This window comes from Polyodon spathula, chromosome 23 (assembly GCF_017654505.1).
Source record: "Polyodon spathula isolate WHYD16114869_AA chromosome 23, ASM1765450v1, whole genome shotgun sequence".
NCBI lineage: Eukaryota > Metazoa > Chordata > Actinopteri > Acipenseriformes > Polyodontidae > Polyodon > Polyodon spathula.
Window position 1 is genome coordinate 22,723,305 of NC_054556.1, and position 16,123 is coordinate 22,739,427.

General features: G+C 39.5%; 2 protein-coding genes across 2 annotated transcripts; both read left to right on the plus strand.

The window, feature by feature from the left end:
- Window positions 1–393: 393 nt before the first annotated feature.
- Window positions 394–8,016, plus strand: LOC121298442 (tyrosine-protein kinase Srms-like; the record flags this gene model as incomplete). Its single annotated transcript, XM_041225566.1, is given in 9 exon segments — window positions 394–500; window positions 1,535–1,656; window positions 3,312–3,478; window positions 4,292–4,357; window positions 4,359–4,455; window positions 5,438–5,596; window positions 6,063–6,244; window positions 6,412–6,568; window positions 6,914–8,016. Coding segments are annotated over 9 exon segments (1,257 nt in total), but the record flags the coding sequence as incomplete, so codon positions are not given.
- A 73-nt stretch (window positions 8,017–8,089) lies between these two features.
- Window positions 8,090–15,676, plus strand: LOC121297767 (protein-tyrosine kinase 6-like). Its single transcript, XM_041224262.1, has 8 exons — window positions 8,090–8,652; window positions 9,541–9,662; window positions 10,680–10,843; window positions 11,715–11,880; window positions 12,093–12,251; window positions 12,924–13,105; window positions 13,909–14,062; window positions 14,618–15,676. Exons 1-8 carry the CDS (start codon window positions 8,276–8,278, stop codon window positions 14,815–14,817), a joined length of 1,524 nt encoding a protein of 507 aa, XP_041080196.1. The 5' UTR covers window positions 8,090–8,275; the 3' UTR covers window positions 14,818–15,676.
- Window positions 15,677–16,123: the final 447 nt, after the last annotated feature.

Consider the following 16,123-nt stretch of genomic DNA (forward strand, 5'->3'; position numbering starts at 1 on the left):
TGCCTTTCTCGGGCATTCCTGCTATTTGTTTACATTTGCTTGATGCAGGTCTGATGTCAAGCAATGCCTGTTAGCTGTGCTTGTATTAACATCTTAGTTTTTACCGAAACTTGAATAGTAGACTTTCAAGTTGATACTTGAAGTCAACAGGCTTTCGAGTTGATAACAATAGGTTGCTTCTAAATGTTGGAGCAACTTTTTCCTCAATTTGGATTATCCCAGTATCAGCTGTTTCCGCATTCCTTGTGTTCACACAGCTGGTTTCACCTGATCGGCGACACACACACACAATCAACCTAAAAGGATTGAATCCTAAACTTGGAAAGTGTTGGCTGATTCAAAGTCATTCGGTTTTTTGTTTGTTTGCTTGCTTGCTTGTAATCTCCTTAACTCGTTTCCTCCAATGTGGTGCTAGCCAATAAACTTTCGGGCTCTTTGGAGTCGGGATTAGTGCCTGCCACCTACGTGACTCTCATTCAGGACGAATTTGCTAATAACCCGTAAGTACAATAGGCTGCTATGGTTTAAATTCGTTTTTTTATTGTAATTAGTATTATACTTGTAAATAAATTATATACTGTAACTGTTTGGGCCTATATTAGGCAGGCATCGAGGATGTAGAATATTTGGAATTAGATCTAATTTGGCTTTGTGTGGTAAAACCAAGATGTACTCATCCACCCACTCTCCCTCTGTTGATCAAAAGGTGTTTTTTAGAGGAACCGCGCCCGCATTAAGAATGGCACAATACGATACTCCTTGTATTGTTACTTTTAGCTTTAAGCAGGCTGTACATATTGTTTACCAGCAGAAAGAAAAAAAAAACAGCGTTACAATGAACAGATGTCATGGTTGAATATTCTTTCAAATGTTGTTGTTTTTTTTTTTGTTTTTTTTTTGTTTTTTTTTTTTTGTTTTGTTTTTTTTGTAGAAAATTGTTTCATTGTTGAGATTCTAGTTTCTACCAACGTTTTCATCTACACCAGGGGCAGTAACTCTACTCTCGCAGAGCAGCTCGAACAACTACACGATTACAATCAGCTTAGTTACGCCTGATTTTATTTCTAACAGTACAGGTCACAATCACATGCGTTTAAGCTAAATGTAAAGCGTGGAGTGGCTCCCACAGCTAAGCAGTTTGATTTGCACCTGTGAAAGGGATCGGAGAGTAATAATATTCATACGCAAACTAGCAACAACAGCAAGATAACATCTTTGTTAGCAGAGACAATTCAGCAGCACAAGTGAACAATGCAGGTTGTAACTTTTGTAGTCACATATATTCAAAACTGATCCTTGTGATGGAAGCATGCAAACTACACACAATGTATTATGTGAGGGCACAATTTTGAACAGCAATGCATGCAAACGTGACTGCTGTGAATGGAGAATTAATTTCAGGATCTGGTATTTCCGATTCATTATACTCGTGCTTTATAATCTGATCAAGCTTTTAGTGTGAGATTTACTAACCTCTGGGAAGCTATTTTTGAATTTGTCAGGTAGTCATTTTTTTGTGTGTGTTTTCTTTTAGTTGGTATTTTGGAAATGTGAGCAGAAAAGATGCAGAAAAACTGCTAATGTCCCCTGGGAATAAACCAGGCTCATACCTGGTACGCATTAGTGAAAGTAACAGTGATGAATATTCTCTATCAGGTAAGTCTGTTTTATTTCTGTTTACTTACAAGTGTTTAGGTACCTGGTGTTACATACAAAATATCATGACATCTCTACTCCCCCTGCTCCCTGGTTCAGTACTGAAGCAGGTCAAACCAACAAAGTGCAATGTTCACTAACTTATGAACCTGGAACCAAAGACACATGGCAAAACAGCATATGAGTTAGTGAGGAACAATATTACAAAGACCGATATAGAGCCACAGAACTTGGAACACATGCATACAAATGTAAAATAAATACTATTAAAATAGCATTTGTTGCTATAGGTCCTTTTACACTGTAGGTTCATCTAAATCTACATTACTGCAAAGTGCAACTTGTATCAACCTTGTGGAGACTACATGCTGTGGAAAACATGAGAAAATGAACTGTATTGTGTTTTGTGTCTGCCACTTCCCATCGCCAGGGCAGTTGCATAGCATAGCATTCAGTCCAATAAGAACAGGTTAAATGGGAAATGAACCAAGTCAAATAAAATCAAGAATTACATTGAAGGTATATTTAAAATGTGAGAAAAAAGACAATGTAACTTTAGCAGCATGGTGTGAATTAAATATATTTGCTGAAAGGAAGTGGTTAACCGCATGCTGGTGGTAGTGGACAGCTGCAAGACCTGCAGTGTAAATATATCATAGTATGGGCTCCTGCTTTAAATCCAAAAGTAGACCTTAAAGATGAAGCTTACCTAGTCTGGTGATAGTAAGTAAAAATAACATACATTTTGTACCATTGCATACTTGTGTCCAATGTTTCCTTTCTAGTTTGCATGACTAGGAGTGTTTTTACAGTGTATAATTAAATTAGAAGCACAGCTCAATTCAAAACTGAACATAGGGAAGAATAGAAGATGGCATAATTCACACCAATTATCTTTAAAACGCTTCATAGATGCATGTGGGACTTTCAGAAATTTAAGTACAGTGAGTCAGTGGAAAGTCCAGGTGTCTCATCTAAAATCCTTTTTCAAATTCTTTTCTTTGTTCTGCTTCACATGTCTAGTTGGTTCCTGTCTAGCCCTGTGTGTGATCCAGCTATAGCTACTTGCTGACTTGTCTGCAGAGGGGTCAGTAAGAGACCAATGCAAGCCCTGTCAAAGCACATGTGAAACTGAGTGAAACATCACTTTCTTTTACAAGTTCAAATACTGCACTCAAAACTGTTCAAAAAACAAGCATGTCTGTGGCATCCGTCCCTTTTAAAATTGGGGTTATCAGTAACATGGTGCTCGCCATAACTTTTATTCGCTGTATTATCATGTAAAAATAGAAGTCTGACATAGCCAGAGGGACAGATATAACCCTGATTTCTGATCCTCTCCATAGCTTGTACATAAGAATGTCCTTTTCAAGTTTCTTCATAGCTCATTTAGCGGTTCTGTAGATCAATGTAAAACATATACGTGTGACTGATAGACAACCTCCGTATACCCATTGATTGTGATGCATTCAATAATCTGTGCTTAAGAACATTTGGACATGTCTAAAATAACATTCAGTTCCCATAATGCTTCTTGCCTTCTCCACTCCCTGTCATAAGGACGCTGTCATCTGTCATTAACGCTTCATAGGAATACCATTGTCTCACTTACTGACTGTAAATTTGTAAAATGTTGTTTTTGTTTTTTTCTGTAGTTCGGAATGAGACCCAACCCAATCATTTTCGAATTTACAGAACGCATGCAGGTGATTACTATATTACACAGAACAAACATTTCCCCTCCCTTGATGAGCTGATAAATTACCACCAGAGCCACTGGAAGAGTCTAGGGGTGCGATTGGGTCAGCCTTGTACACAACAGGTATGACCACTGTCTTCAAGTATTTATCAAATTTCCTGTCAACCATTATTAGTAAGAAATATCTAGCATCCATCGGTATCAGACAGAAAGCAAATGGTGACCACAGTCTTTTTGGTGTGTGTACAACATATGCGTCACAAAGACATTAATGTGCATTATGCAGTGATAAGGGGTTAAAGTCGTTGTAATTTCATTTTGATCCCAACCCATGTTGGATGCGTCCCAGGGTTCTCACAGGTATGGGAAGCTGTGGTCAACTTGAGGTTTCCTGACAGCACCATGCCATGTGTTGTCAATAGAAGTAATGGAAGATGTGTTCATTCCCAACGAAGAGTCTTATTATTATCCAGGAGAAGCTATTGTAAAGCATAAATGCTTCCCTGATATAGATTCAGAACATGCACTGAGGATTTCTTGGGCCACATTTTCAAAGCAGTTTCCTCCATTCTTTTAATGAACACCTGATTTTGGAAAGAAGAAAATTGTTAATGTTGCAAAATGATGAACGAAACACCTTGAGAGTGCTTAAGAGAACATGAAACATATACATCTTAGTTTTGTAAAATGAACAGATATTTAACTCAAAGTCTTACAACCTCTTTAAAAAAACAGGATCTAATTAAAGACTGGAGTAAACGACTAGAAAGTATGGCCCCCTGTGTTTTATCAGAGCCCGCTCAGACATGTCAGTGTGTGCCGTACCCTGTGCAAAGTTGTGCTGCTATTTGTATGCTGAGCAGTCTTTTCATCCACACACATACGCATGACCAGTGTGCTTGAGGGAAAGGGTTGACGTTCAGCTTGGTTTTCCAGAAGGAGCAGTTTGATGGAGATTTCTGGGAGAGGCCCCGGGAGGAGTTTGTTCTCCAGGAGAAACTCGGGGGGGGGGGGGGGGGGGGGGGGGCACTATGGAGAAGTCTGGTCGGGAGTTTGGAAAAAGACAAAGAAGATGGTGGCCATTAAAACGCTGAAACAAGGTGAGCTCTCTGATAAGCTGTATGTGAAGTAGAACATTTACATAATAACTTGAAGGGATTATAGCGAATCGGATAATTCCGTAAATGTTGCCATGCAGCTTTTTGAAAGAAGCATTTATTTTCATTTGAAATGATATCCAGTAGCATACAAGTTTCCAAGTCTGGTATGTAATACATTATTGCAAAAATAGTCTTTTTTGATTAAACCACACACCAGCTGCTAGACCAACTGTTCCTTTGGTAAGAGTTTGTGCAAAACCAATCATACCACTGTTTCACAGTTCTGATGTTGTGTGGAAGCAGTTTTAAACACGTGTCATTGCCTAGAATGGGTATGTTCCCATTTTTAATGTGATTGAGCAAGCTGACAAACAAACTGCATGCAACGTGCCAACAGGAAACTATGGCACTTACTTGTACATTAGCAGGAATAACTTGGGCAATCGTGGGATTTTTTAATAAAAACAAATCACATATTTACAGTAACTATGCTAATGTCTTAGCACCATAGTCCTGTGCAACTTGCAGGGTGACTGTAACAAAGAGTAGCCAGTTATATCCTGCTTCAAAAATTGCAAAACAAAAAATAAATACAAATTGTATCCAACATTGCAGCACGAAAATGGTGCTGTTTGCACAACAGTTGAATGTGGTTTGCATTGCATTGCTGTTGGTTACACACACACACCAGCAAAACAATAAGCATTTTATTTTGACTTATAAATAGCAAAGATGCATAATTAGCCGATTAGTAATCAGGGCATTACCAGAAAATAAGGAGTGTTATGTAAACTATTGGGCCCCCAAGAGAAGACATTTTTGTGAGATCAGTGGTGATATGGAATGTGAAAGTGTCTTTTACTTTTGACTTCTGTTATTTTATGTTGCATGGCCTGGATATTGTGGTAGCTTCTCAGGGCTGGTTAATTGTTCAATGTGTTTTGTTGGCCACTGATGAGCTTTTCCTTGAATTTCTCTGCAGAGGACATGAAGCACGATGAGTTTGTCAAAGAGGTCCAAGACCTGAAGAGCCTGCATCACCCCAAACTGATTGAGCTCTATGCCATCTGTACCCGCGGACAACCCGTCTACATCGTCACTGAGCTTGTGTCAAAGGGCAACCTTCTGGTCTACCTCAATTGTGAGTGAATGACATAAGCATTGTGAGTATGGATACTAATGGAATGGAGAGGTAAAGCTAATCACTGATGAAGGCACTTGCTGAAGTTTGTGCCTACTTCACTTTTTTTACATTCACCTCAAAGTATTAAAAGAGCACAAATGTGAAACCAGGTCAAAATGCAGACATATGTAAGCCCAGGTGTCCAAATGTATTATGGAGAGCTGAGTTTAACTGGGTGGAATAATCACACTGATATCAAATACAGTGCATGGTTACACATTTGGAAGCCTACGGTTTGATAACAGAATTGTGGCCTTCATTTGCTCTTCATATCAAGGGAACTTGGGGCAGCATTATTGACCTCCATTGAAGAACACCCCAGTGCTTACTACTGGAGTGGTGAAGCAGTGTAATGATGCCATCCAGTGTTGGTACAGAGCTCAATTCTGAGTTTTTCTCTTTCTGTTTTTGCTGGCCCTCACAGCTGCTGAGGGCAGGCAGTTACTCCTTGCCCACCTGGTTTACATGGCCAGTCAGGTGGCTGAGGGGATGGCCTATCTGGAGGATTGGAAAATCGTTCACAGAGACCTGGCTGCTCGCAACGTTCTTGTAGGGGACAATCTTGTCTGCAAAGTTGCCGATTTCGGACTTGCGCGCATCGTTAAGGCAAGGTCCGATAAGATACAACCAAGTGAGACTGGGATGTAATTTCTATGAGCGGGTACTTTGAGACAATCGGTACATAACAGCTGTTAGATTCTTGAGTCAAGGAATAAAAGGAGAATTGAAGCGTATTGAATTGAATGTTAATTTGGTGACTGGTGTTCCTGCAGGACGATGTGTACTTTGTCAGTGCATCAACTAAAATCCGTGTGAAGTGGACAGCTCTGGAGGCTACGTCTTTTCACAAGTTTTCTGTGAAATCAGACGTCTGGTCCTTCGGAGTCCTCCTGTACGAGATTGTAACCTACGGCAAGATGCCCTATGAAGGTAATTTATATTTTGATGTTCTCTTAGGTCCCAGAAGTTTTATAGCGTGCTGAATTAAGCAAAACATACAAGCAGTGCTACTGAAGCCCATACATGCATATCACATGGGGTATAAACTGGAAGCAATTAAATACTGAGTGTTTCCTCAGCATTGCATCAACAGGCTCTTACAGTAAACAGTAAAGTCACATGACCCCCAACAGCATTCCTATATGGCCAGTTATTTTGATGGTGTAATTGTTTTCCCATTGGCTTGTCCTGAGCCAGAAATGTTCATTTACAGATCACCCACCCTAAAGTCAGATATAACATTTCTTGTTTTATTTTTGGCCTTTGTTCTTGCAGGTATGACTAACAAGGAGGTCATAAATATGCTGAACAAAGGCTACAGGCTCCCCTGTCCTGAAAACTGCCCCATCACCATTTATAAAATCATGCTGGACTGTTGGAAGGACACTGGTACGGAAAGGCCATCTTTCCACGCCCTCCGTAGCCACCTTGAGGCCATCTACTCGAAATTGTACCACAACCAGTCAGAATCGTAGCAGCATGCACAAAAAACCTTGAGATAGATCTAACTGAAGGGACCATGCATCTAGAGATGTGGGATCATTCTGTCTCGTCACAGCGATATAAAAACAGTTTGAACTCAACGATTTGTGGCAAGTTTCCATATGGCCATCCAGCCACTGTCTGACACTAAAATGGACTGAGAACCATATTCATTGGAGGATTGTCTGTGGAGGCTGAAGAAGGTGTCTTTTGAAAATGTGCAAAATTTGTTATCTGGTCATTTCTGTACCATTCACAGAGTAGTTAATTCAGTTGTTAGTTGTACAAACAATATATGTGGCCTATTTTTTAATCAGTTTTATCCATTTTGTAAGGATGGTGGTAAAGAAAAATAAATGTGATCAACCTAATACCACAGGTACATATATAAAAGAAAAACAGTGTTAAAACATGCTAAACTGAAGGTTGCAATGCATTGTTCTGTTATGATATACATATTATTGGATTAGTACTACAGTATATACAACACTGTTGTTGCTTTTGCTGATTCCTGTCCCTATTATGGATAAATCTCAGGGCACATTTTGAATGTCTGTAGAACATATTTTGCTTTTGTTCTCTTTTCTGCCTCTGCTGCACAATATTTCTTTTTCGATTCAAGCTTTTGTAAGGTGTGTTTTTTTTTTGTTGTTTTTTAATAACACTGTATGTGAAAATTAAAGTCATTGTCACAATGTTTTATTGAAGCAGATGGTTACAGAAAATCTGTGTTCTATATACACTAAGGACTTATCAGAGTCAAGTTTTTTGACATGAAATATTGATTAAATAATGCACTGTTGTACAAAACCAAACTGAAATTGGTGTTTTACAGAATGTTTACGTGGGTCTTACCTTTTTGTGTTCTATATTGTACGTTTCAACAAAATAAATTGGGCGTGGTTTAAAATTGAATGGCCAGTAATAAGGAAGTTCAACTATTAAAAAAAAAAAAAAAGTAAAGTTACTTCTCACGACAGAGATATACACTGGTCTGGACCTTTTGTGGGTGTTAATGGAGGAAAAAAAAAACTTTTTTAACAACCGAATGCTTTGCTAACTTTGGTAATGGTGGCTTATTTTTTATTTTTATTATTTTTTTAATTACCGCTATTTCAGAATCATACAATAATAGATTCGGTTGGTATATATTATATGGCTGCTGTTTTAACGCGGATCTGTCCCTGTCTAAACTGTCTGTGGGACAAATGTTTTGGCGATCAGCAGCCAAAACAGGATTTTGACAGAGGACTCGGTCCGGATTCAGATGATAGTAACGAAGTAGATACAGAGGAACGCTATGTGGTCAGTAATAACCCTCAGAACGAAGACACAATTTACACGGCACTGTGGCGCTTCAAAGCCAGGACTGAAGAAGAGTTAACCTTTGAGGAAGGTGATGTCTTTAAGGTCTTCACCTTTTCTGGCGAATGGTGGCAAGCTGGGAAGTTAAGTCCCAGTGGAGAAGTAATTGGTAAAGGATTTGTGCCCTACAATTACCTGGTGCGCGGAGAAAGCGTAGAAGCCCAAATGTAAGTTGCATTTAAACCAAACTTAGCACGACTTACTTGTGCGTGTAACAAGGGTTTCGTGTTTTTAACATGTGTAAGCGATCGAGTGGTGCTCTACGGGACTGGGTATTCTTATTAAGTTGTAATGAACTGTGGAGAATGTGAGATTTAATGTACCCTGTAGTGCCAGAACTGGTGTACGCTGGTCATGCTGTTTGATGAGACTTGGTGTTGGTTGTTTGCTGTACCTTGCCAGGCGTTTTTATGCCTGCTTGTGGGTGCTCAGTAAGTTACCAGTATTAATGTGTTACAATTTCCAACATTTAGATGTTCACCAGTTTGCCTAGAATTTCAGGGCACTACAGTAACAGAAACTGTATGTTGCTGACGATTTCATTTGTACTTTGCCGCAGAACAGGTTTAAAGGTACGATGAACTGTGTAATACAGAGCCTGTCATCAAGGAAGATAACTGATTAATTGAGTTCTGACGTCCTTCCCCTGAAATAATCTTACAAACAATCAAGTGAAACTGGTTTTGAATGCGGTTCTTCAAAATTAAAATTGAAACGTGAAACTCTGAAGCAATTACAGCACTCAGGAAACCCAATTCCGTATAGACCAGCTTGCAATTAAGTGCCTTTCAATCTGACGACCATTTTAAAATCTTCCATTGCTAGAACCAGTTCTATTTGTTGACCCTAATAGATAAATTCCACTGCCTTGTTTAGGTATGCAGTAGGAATTGAAAAATGTAGGATTGCTTGTAACATTATTTACTTGTATCAGTTTGCAGTTCTTGCCCTGTATCACTGGAGTCTGTAATGTGTTAAGTTAACCCTGCATGGTATCTACATATTGTGTCCTATTATGGATCTGGTGTCTTTTTTTAAACATTCTTTTATTCCAGGTGGTACTTTGGGAACCTAAGTCGCTCCGAAGCCATCACCCTCCTTCTTCAATCGGGGAATGGTAATGGCACTTTCCTGGTCAGAATCAGTGAGAAAGAGAAAGTTGGCTTTGTTTTATCTGGTGAGTCTTGGTCCTCTGTGCGTGTGACCTGCAGTTCAATGTTAAAGTGAAGAAAGTCCCTTGCAGAAATAGCACTGGGGCAGGCAAGGCACAATGATGCACTTGATGTATTCTCTGAACGGATCTAATGTCTCCAGTGATGTAGCTTTAATTAGTGACGCCGGGCCCTTTGTTGGCATGAATTGTGCATGCAGTTCATTTGGTGGCTCTTGGTGCCAGGGTTTGGGAATCTTACCTCTCCAGTGATCTGTAGTACATACTGTGGGATCTTTTTTTGCACTTGATACAGACAGTGATTGCTCTGACGATACTGCTGTGCACAGCCCTACAAAGTATGCCATGTCAAAATCCCATGCTGTGCCACTGTATGTAACAATAAGCATGTTTTAGGGATGTGTAGTAAAGTCAGCAAGCTAGATCTAAGGGCCACTGTCCTTCAGTCTTCAGTACCATTTCAGTGCATGACTTTTTAAATATAATTTCACAGGGTCCCTGCAAACTCAAATGCATTTATTTACCTGGAAATAATCCTTGATACCAGAGAATCTGGTTAGAACTCCTTTATGAGCAGAGCACAGTATACATCTAAAACAAAGCCCTGATCGCACCAGAAATACTAACTTCCTTGATGGAGAAACGCAATATATATATTACAGCATTGTGAAATGTAAAAACAGACTTCCTTTAAAAATGAAAAAAAAAGGAATTGAAAATGCAAACGAGCTTCAGAGTATTTCTGGAATATTGTTTCGACAATACAAAGACACAAAAGACATACGACTGTAAAATGATAGGTCTTTATTATAGCTTATAAAGCACCTATACAAGCTTAGCAGAATTAGATTGCATTTACACTAAAGAATAGGAGAATAAAATGATCGCACACTCAGTATTTCCAGCTGAAGAATATCTTTATTGGGGATCCACAACAAAAACTGATTGTGTTTCGTTTAAATTGAAGAAACAATAAATCTTGGATAAAAAGCATTTTTTAAAATGTGTCTTTTTTTTCTGCAGTGAGGGTTGGCACCAATGTGAAACACTTCAAAGTTCTTCAGCGACACTCTGGGTTGTTCTATCTCAATGACAAACATACATTCTCAACCCTGCTTGAAGTCATAAACTTCTACAAACAGCATCATCTCGCTCCGGGACTGAAACTAACCAAAGCATGTACAAAAGTAAGTTCAGCTAAGTTATGACTAACTCAGGCAGTGGGTTTACTGCACATGTGCCTCATTATACAATGATTCCTTGTCACTTATGTCTATCTGACTTGCACATAGACAACTCAAGAGCAGTGAATTAGTGAGGTGTCCCAGTACAGCAACACATGAACACTTCACTGTGAATATGCCTAACTGTAAATTAATGAATCTTCTAACTGTGAAATTTTGTGTTTGTGTGTTTCAACAAAACATTAACATCATATTTTTCCACTTATCTACACACCATACTCCGCACTGTTAAGGGGAAAAAAGTTTTTATTGAGAAAAAAATTATATATTAAAAATACAAAACTGAAAGTTCATAATTGGATAAGTCTCCACCCGCCTGGAAGCGCCTTTGGCAGCAATTACAGCTGTGAGTCTGTTGGGATAGGTCTCTACCAACATTGCACACCTAGATTTGGCAGTCTTTGACCATTCTTCTTTACAAAACTGTTCAAACTCTGTCAAGTTCCTTGAAGATTGCTGTCCATTAACTCTCCCCAAGTCATGCCACAGATTTTCGATTGGATTTAGGTCGGGGCTCTGACTGGGCCACTCAAGGACATTTACCATCACTCTGTGGTAAACAGATAAACAACGACATTAGTGCCGAACTTTGATGTATTAACAACAGCAGGAAACATCACATTGTGGCTTTTTTTTTTTTTTTTTGACAGAATTATTTCAAAGTGGCTGGCTGACTTTAAAATAAAACCTACCTAATAAATGTGTTTCCACACAAAAACCAAATGTGACGTAGCATTCAGGCTACAGACCAGTAATAGGAATTGTGAATAATGATATAAAAGATGTACTGTGTTTGCATTTACTTTCTTACCAGCAAGAGCCGGTGTTGAAGGACCTGTCTCACTCTACTGTGGATGCTTGGGAACGGCCAAAAGAGGAGTTTACGCTTCATTCAAAACTGGGCGCTGGGAATTTTGGTGAAGTCTTTGAAGGATTTTGGAAACAGCAGGTCAAAGTGGCAATTAAAGTGTTGAAAAAGGGTAAGCGATACTGCCAGAACTGCTGTCTTGATAGTCATCTTTAGTGTACTCAAATTTGTACAGTATAGCCAGATGTGCGTGCCTGGCTAGTATTGCCTGCTACAGAAGGTTTTATTGCTATTATAATCAATAGATTTTTTATAGATGGTAACCTCAGGTGAGATGATGACTGCTGGCCTTCTGTTCATAGTAAATGTTAATATCTTCCACAGAAACCATGAATTTCAAAGACTTCCAGGCCGAGACTCAGATCATGAAAAAACTCTCTCATAAACACCTGATCTCCCTCTACGCTGTGTGTACGAGTGGGGATACATTTTACATCGTGACTGAGCTGATGGAGAAAGGGAGCCTCCTACAATATCTCAGGAGTAAGTGGAATGGCCCTTTCTAGTTAAGCAGGCTAGTGTTCTTAAACACCATAGCACAATGTGACAGCAATGTTATGGAAAGCTATTGAGTTTCTTTTTCTACACTATAATAATAATAATTTGTCAACAGTATATTACAAAGGACAGGTTAAGGACGTTTCCAAATTCACAGCAGGACATTTTTGAGCTTTATTACAAATGAAGCAGTCAAACGATAAAAAATCTATTTGCACTCCAAGCATTTTTGAGATACTAGTTTCTTTTCAGAGTGTAGTTGCTTGAAATAAGAGCCAAGTGGAGTTAAATGCACCCTTCTAGAGGTGTAGTTGTAGCAGATATCCGCCAGGTGGTGTATAGACATAAAGGCGCTCTATGAGACCAGGGTCACAGCTTGACACTGGCACACACCGTATATCAGCGGTGGGCGACCCTGGCTCTGGAAGGCAGATGACCCAGCTGGTGTTTGTTCCAACTGACCAAGCTTCTAATAAGCGCTTACTGTAATTGGTCCAATTAAGTAATTTAGGATACATTTGGAACAAAAACCAGGAGGGACACCGTCCCTCCAGGACCAGGGTTGCCCACCCTTGCTGTATACGGTTCTGTTTCTTAATGATTCTCGTGTTCCAGTGCTAAGAGTTCATGTTATCTCCTCCTCACTTTGTTTCTAAGGTAAGGAGGGCAGCACGTTAAGCTTGCCCCACCTTCTAGACATGGCAAGCCAAGTCGCCTATGGGATGTCCTACCTGGAATCCAAGAACTTCATCCACCGTGACTTGGCAGCGCGAAACGTTCTGGTCGGGGAAAATGGCATCTGCAAAGTAGCGGATTTTGGATTGGCTCGGGTGATTAAGGTAACTGGAGTGTGATAAGAGCAAAGCAAAGTTTACAGAAACAGAAACAATATCGTCAAAAAAAGTCACGTCATGATTAAGAAGAATGATAAAGCACTGAAGAAAACATGGTTAAGCATAGTATTGTGTAAGCATAAGGAAGTGCAACACTACTGTGCAAGTGAACTAAAACAAGCCGCTTTGAGGTTTAATGTTAGGTGGGGTGGACGATCAGCCCACGGCTCAGTAATGTGCATTACAGATCTCATCCCTAGCAGCTCCGCTTTTAAAAATGGTGTGCTGTAAAATATAGATCGTTGAGGCAGAGTTACAAATAGATTCAGTCTGCTGATCTGTTTTAACCCCTTAACTCCTGTTTTGACATGCTCATATCAATAACCAAGTGATGCATGCATATATAGACACTGCTAAATGCAGTGGAGTGATGCGTGCATGTATAGACACTGCTGAGTGCACTGGAGAGATGCATGCATAGACACTGCTGAGTGCACTGGAGAGATGCATGCATGCATTGCAACTGTTGTGTGCACTGGAGTGATGCATGCATGTATAACACTGCTGAGTGACTGGAGTGATGCATGCATGTATAGACACTGCTGAGTGCATTGGAGAGATGCATGCTGAGACACTGCTGAGTGCACGGAGAGATGCATGCATGTATTGACACTGTCGTGTGCACTGGAGTGATGCATGCATGTATAGACACTGCTGAGTGTATTGGAGTGATTGAAACAGGGTGTTTGGTGCTATAGGGTGCATTGGATATATCTGAAATCCAGACATGCTTTTGCTTTTCCTTTAAGGATGAATTTTATTTGTCTGACGAGAAGCGGATTCCCTACAAGTGGTCCGCTCCAGAAGCGATAAGTCACGGGCGTTTTTCTATCAAATCTGACGTGTGGTCATTTGGAATTCTTCTGTATGAAATTGTCACCTATGGTCAGGTGCCTTACCCAGGTAGGCCTTGTCAATATGCCCCTTTATTTAGATATGAGTAGCTTCTGTCGAACAACACAAGACAGTGAAATTGAAAGTAACAGTTAGTTCACAAAAATTAACATTTAAGTGGTTCTGTCAATTTTCTAGTGAGAAAAGAATACTAACAGTTATGGCCTGTGTGTGTGTGTGTGTGTGTGTGTGTGTGTGTGTGTGTGTGTGTGTGTGTGTGTGTGTGTGTGTGTGTGTGTGTGTGTGTGTTCAAATTGTATTAAAAATAGTATATGGAAAACTATAAAGCGGTATGTAATTCAATATGTTAACGTAACATTATTCAGCAAGTTTCATTTGAATTTATGATGCAAAATGAGTTAATTATATAGGGTGATGCACATAGTTTGGCCATAGCTGTAATTCTGATGGCTTTAAATACACATTTTGCAATATGTATATATTGTTATGGACAGCAGGAAGTATTTTTCAATAAAACATCAATGAGCTAAAATAAATTTCAGTCATTAAACCCCCCCACCCCCCCACCCCACCCCACCCCACCCCACCCCTTGTTTTATGCAGGGATGCCTAATCATGTCTTCCTGGAAGTGGCGAAAGGGTACCGCATGCCATGTCCTGACAACTGTCCCCAGGCTGTCTATGACATCATGATGTCCTGCTGGGAGAAGAAAACAGATGCGCGTCCTGAATTCAAGCAGCTGGTCTGGAAACTAGACAATTGTACCAGCTACGAAGAACAGACTTCCCAGGAGTGGGGATAAGAGACCAGTGGAACCTCCCAGCTGATGCACGATCACATTATCACTAATGCACACTTGGCTGAATATATTAAAGGAGAACCTATAGGACACACAATATTGGCAGCAAAAATCGTGTGGAGTAGTTCTGTGCTACATATATATTCAAGTTATATAGGTGCAGTGTATATATTGGTATTACATGTGGATACGTGCAGTTGAACATCACTTATATAATATGATTTGGGTGAACTAGGTGCAGAGTCCTTTGATACCACCAGAGGGCCACCTTCTCTGCTACAAATAGACAGTGCAAACTATTTGTATTTGGGATGCAGTAATTTTCAATGAAGGAGATTCTTAACAGTTTTGTGGAGTAATCTATAGATTGAACAGGAAGAAATCCAAGGTCATGGGGTTTGGAAGCTAAATTCAGAGCTGCTAATGAACTTTCTAATAGCTATAACCACAACATGAAGATAAGTAAAACATTGCTAGATAGATAACCGTAGATTAAGGAAAAAAGAAAATAAATGCTAGCATGCTTCTCAATCTGTCAACCACCTATGGTGCCCCCTGTTGGCGGGATGTTAGTATTGCAAGGCTGCAATCTTTTCACACCTCTGCTCAGTGTTTATAACAAAAACTGTGCTTGACATATGATATGCAAAATCTCCTAATATATTTCTTTTTTTTTCTTTTAAATGATCAACATGAATATTTTGTGAGCCTCTTATTCTCCTTTTTGTTGAGCTGAATAGTTTGATCAGTTAATTGACAGATCGACCCATACTTTTAAGAGGCTAAAGTAATATTAAGACAGTAGTTGGCAAGACAATAATCTACAGGTTTGACCATTAAATGTATTTCTGTCTCACAAAAACAACATTTCCTTATTTATTCTGATACTGTGTTATGCAACATCAAATGCATCGCCATTGTTAAATAATCCATATAAATATTTATGTAATTCTTATCAATCGGTATCCAAAAAAAAATTACTTAGTGAACAAATATATGCACGTGCATAGCACACGATCAAACGATCTGTTATCAGTATGTGATATATCTGAGTGATGATACAACACTGATGAATGCTTCTTGGCTGACATTCATTTCAAGTCTCTAAACCATGATGCTGGCAGAAGTGCTATGTTGCAACCAAAGCCAACAGGCTGCTTGAAATAGCTGAATGAGACACCTGCATTGCTTTAGATATCATTACAAAGGCAAGCTGCAGTGTGATCCCTCATGGAATATAACAGAGTTTGACTGTGAGCTTGATGCTTCAGAACTCAGTAAACCAAAGGGATTTCTGAAAAGCACTACG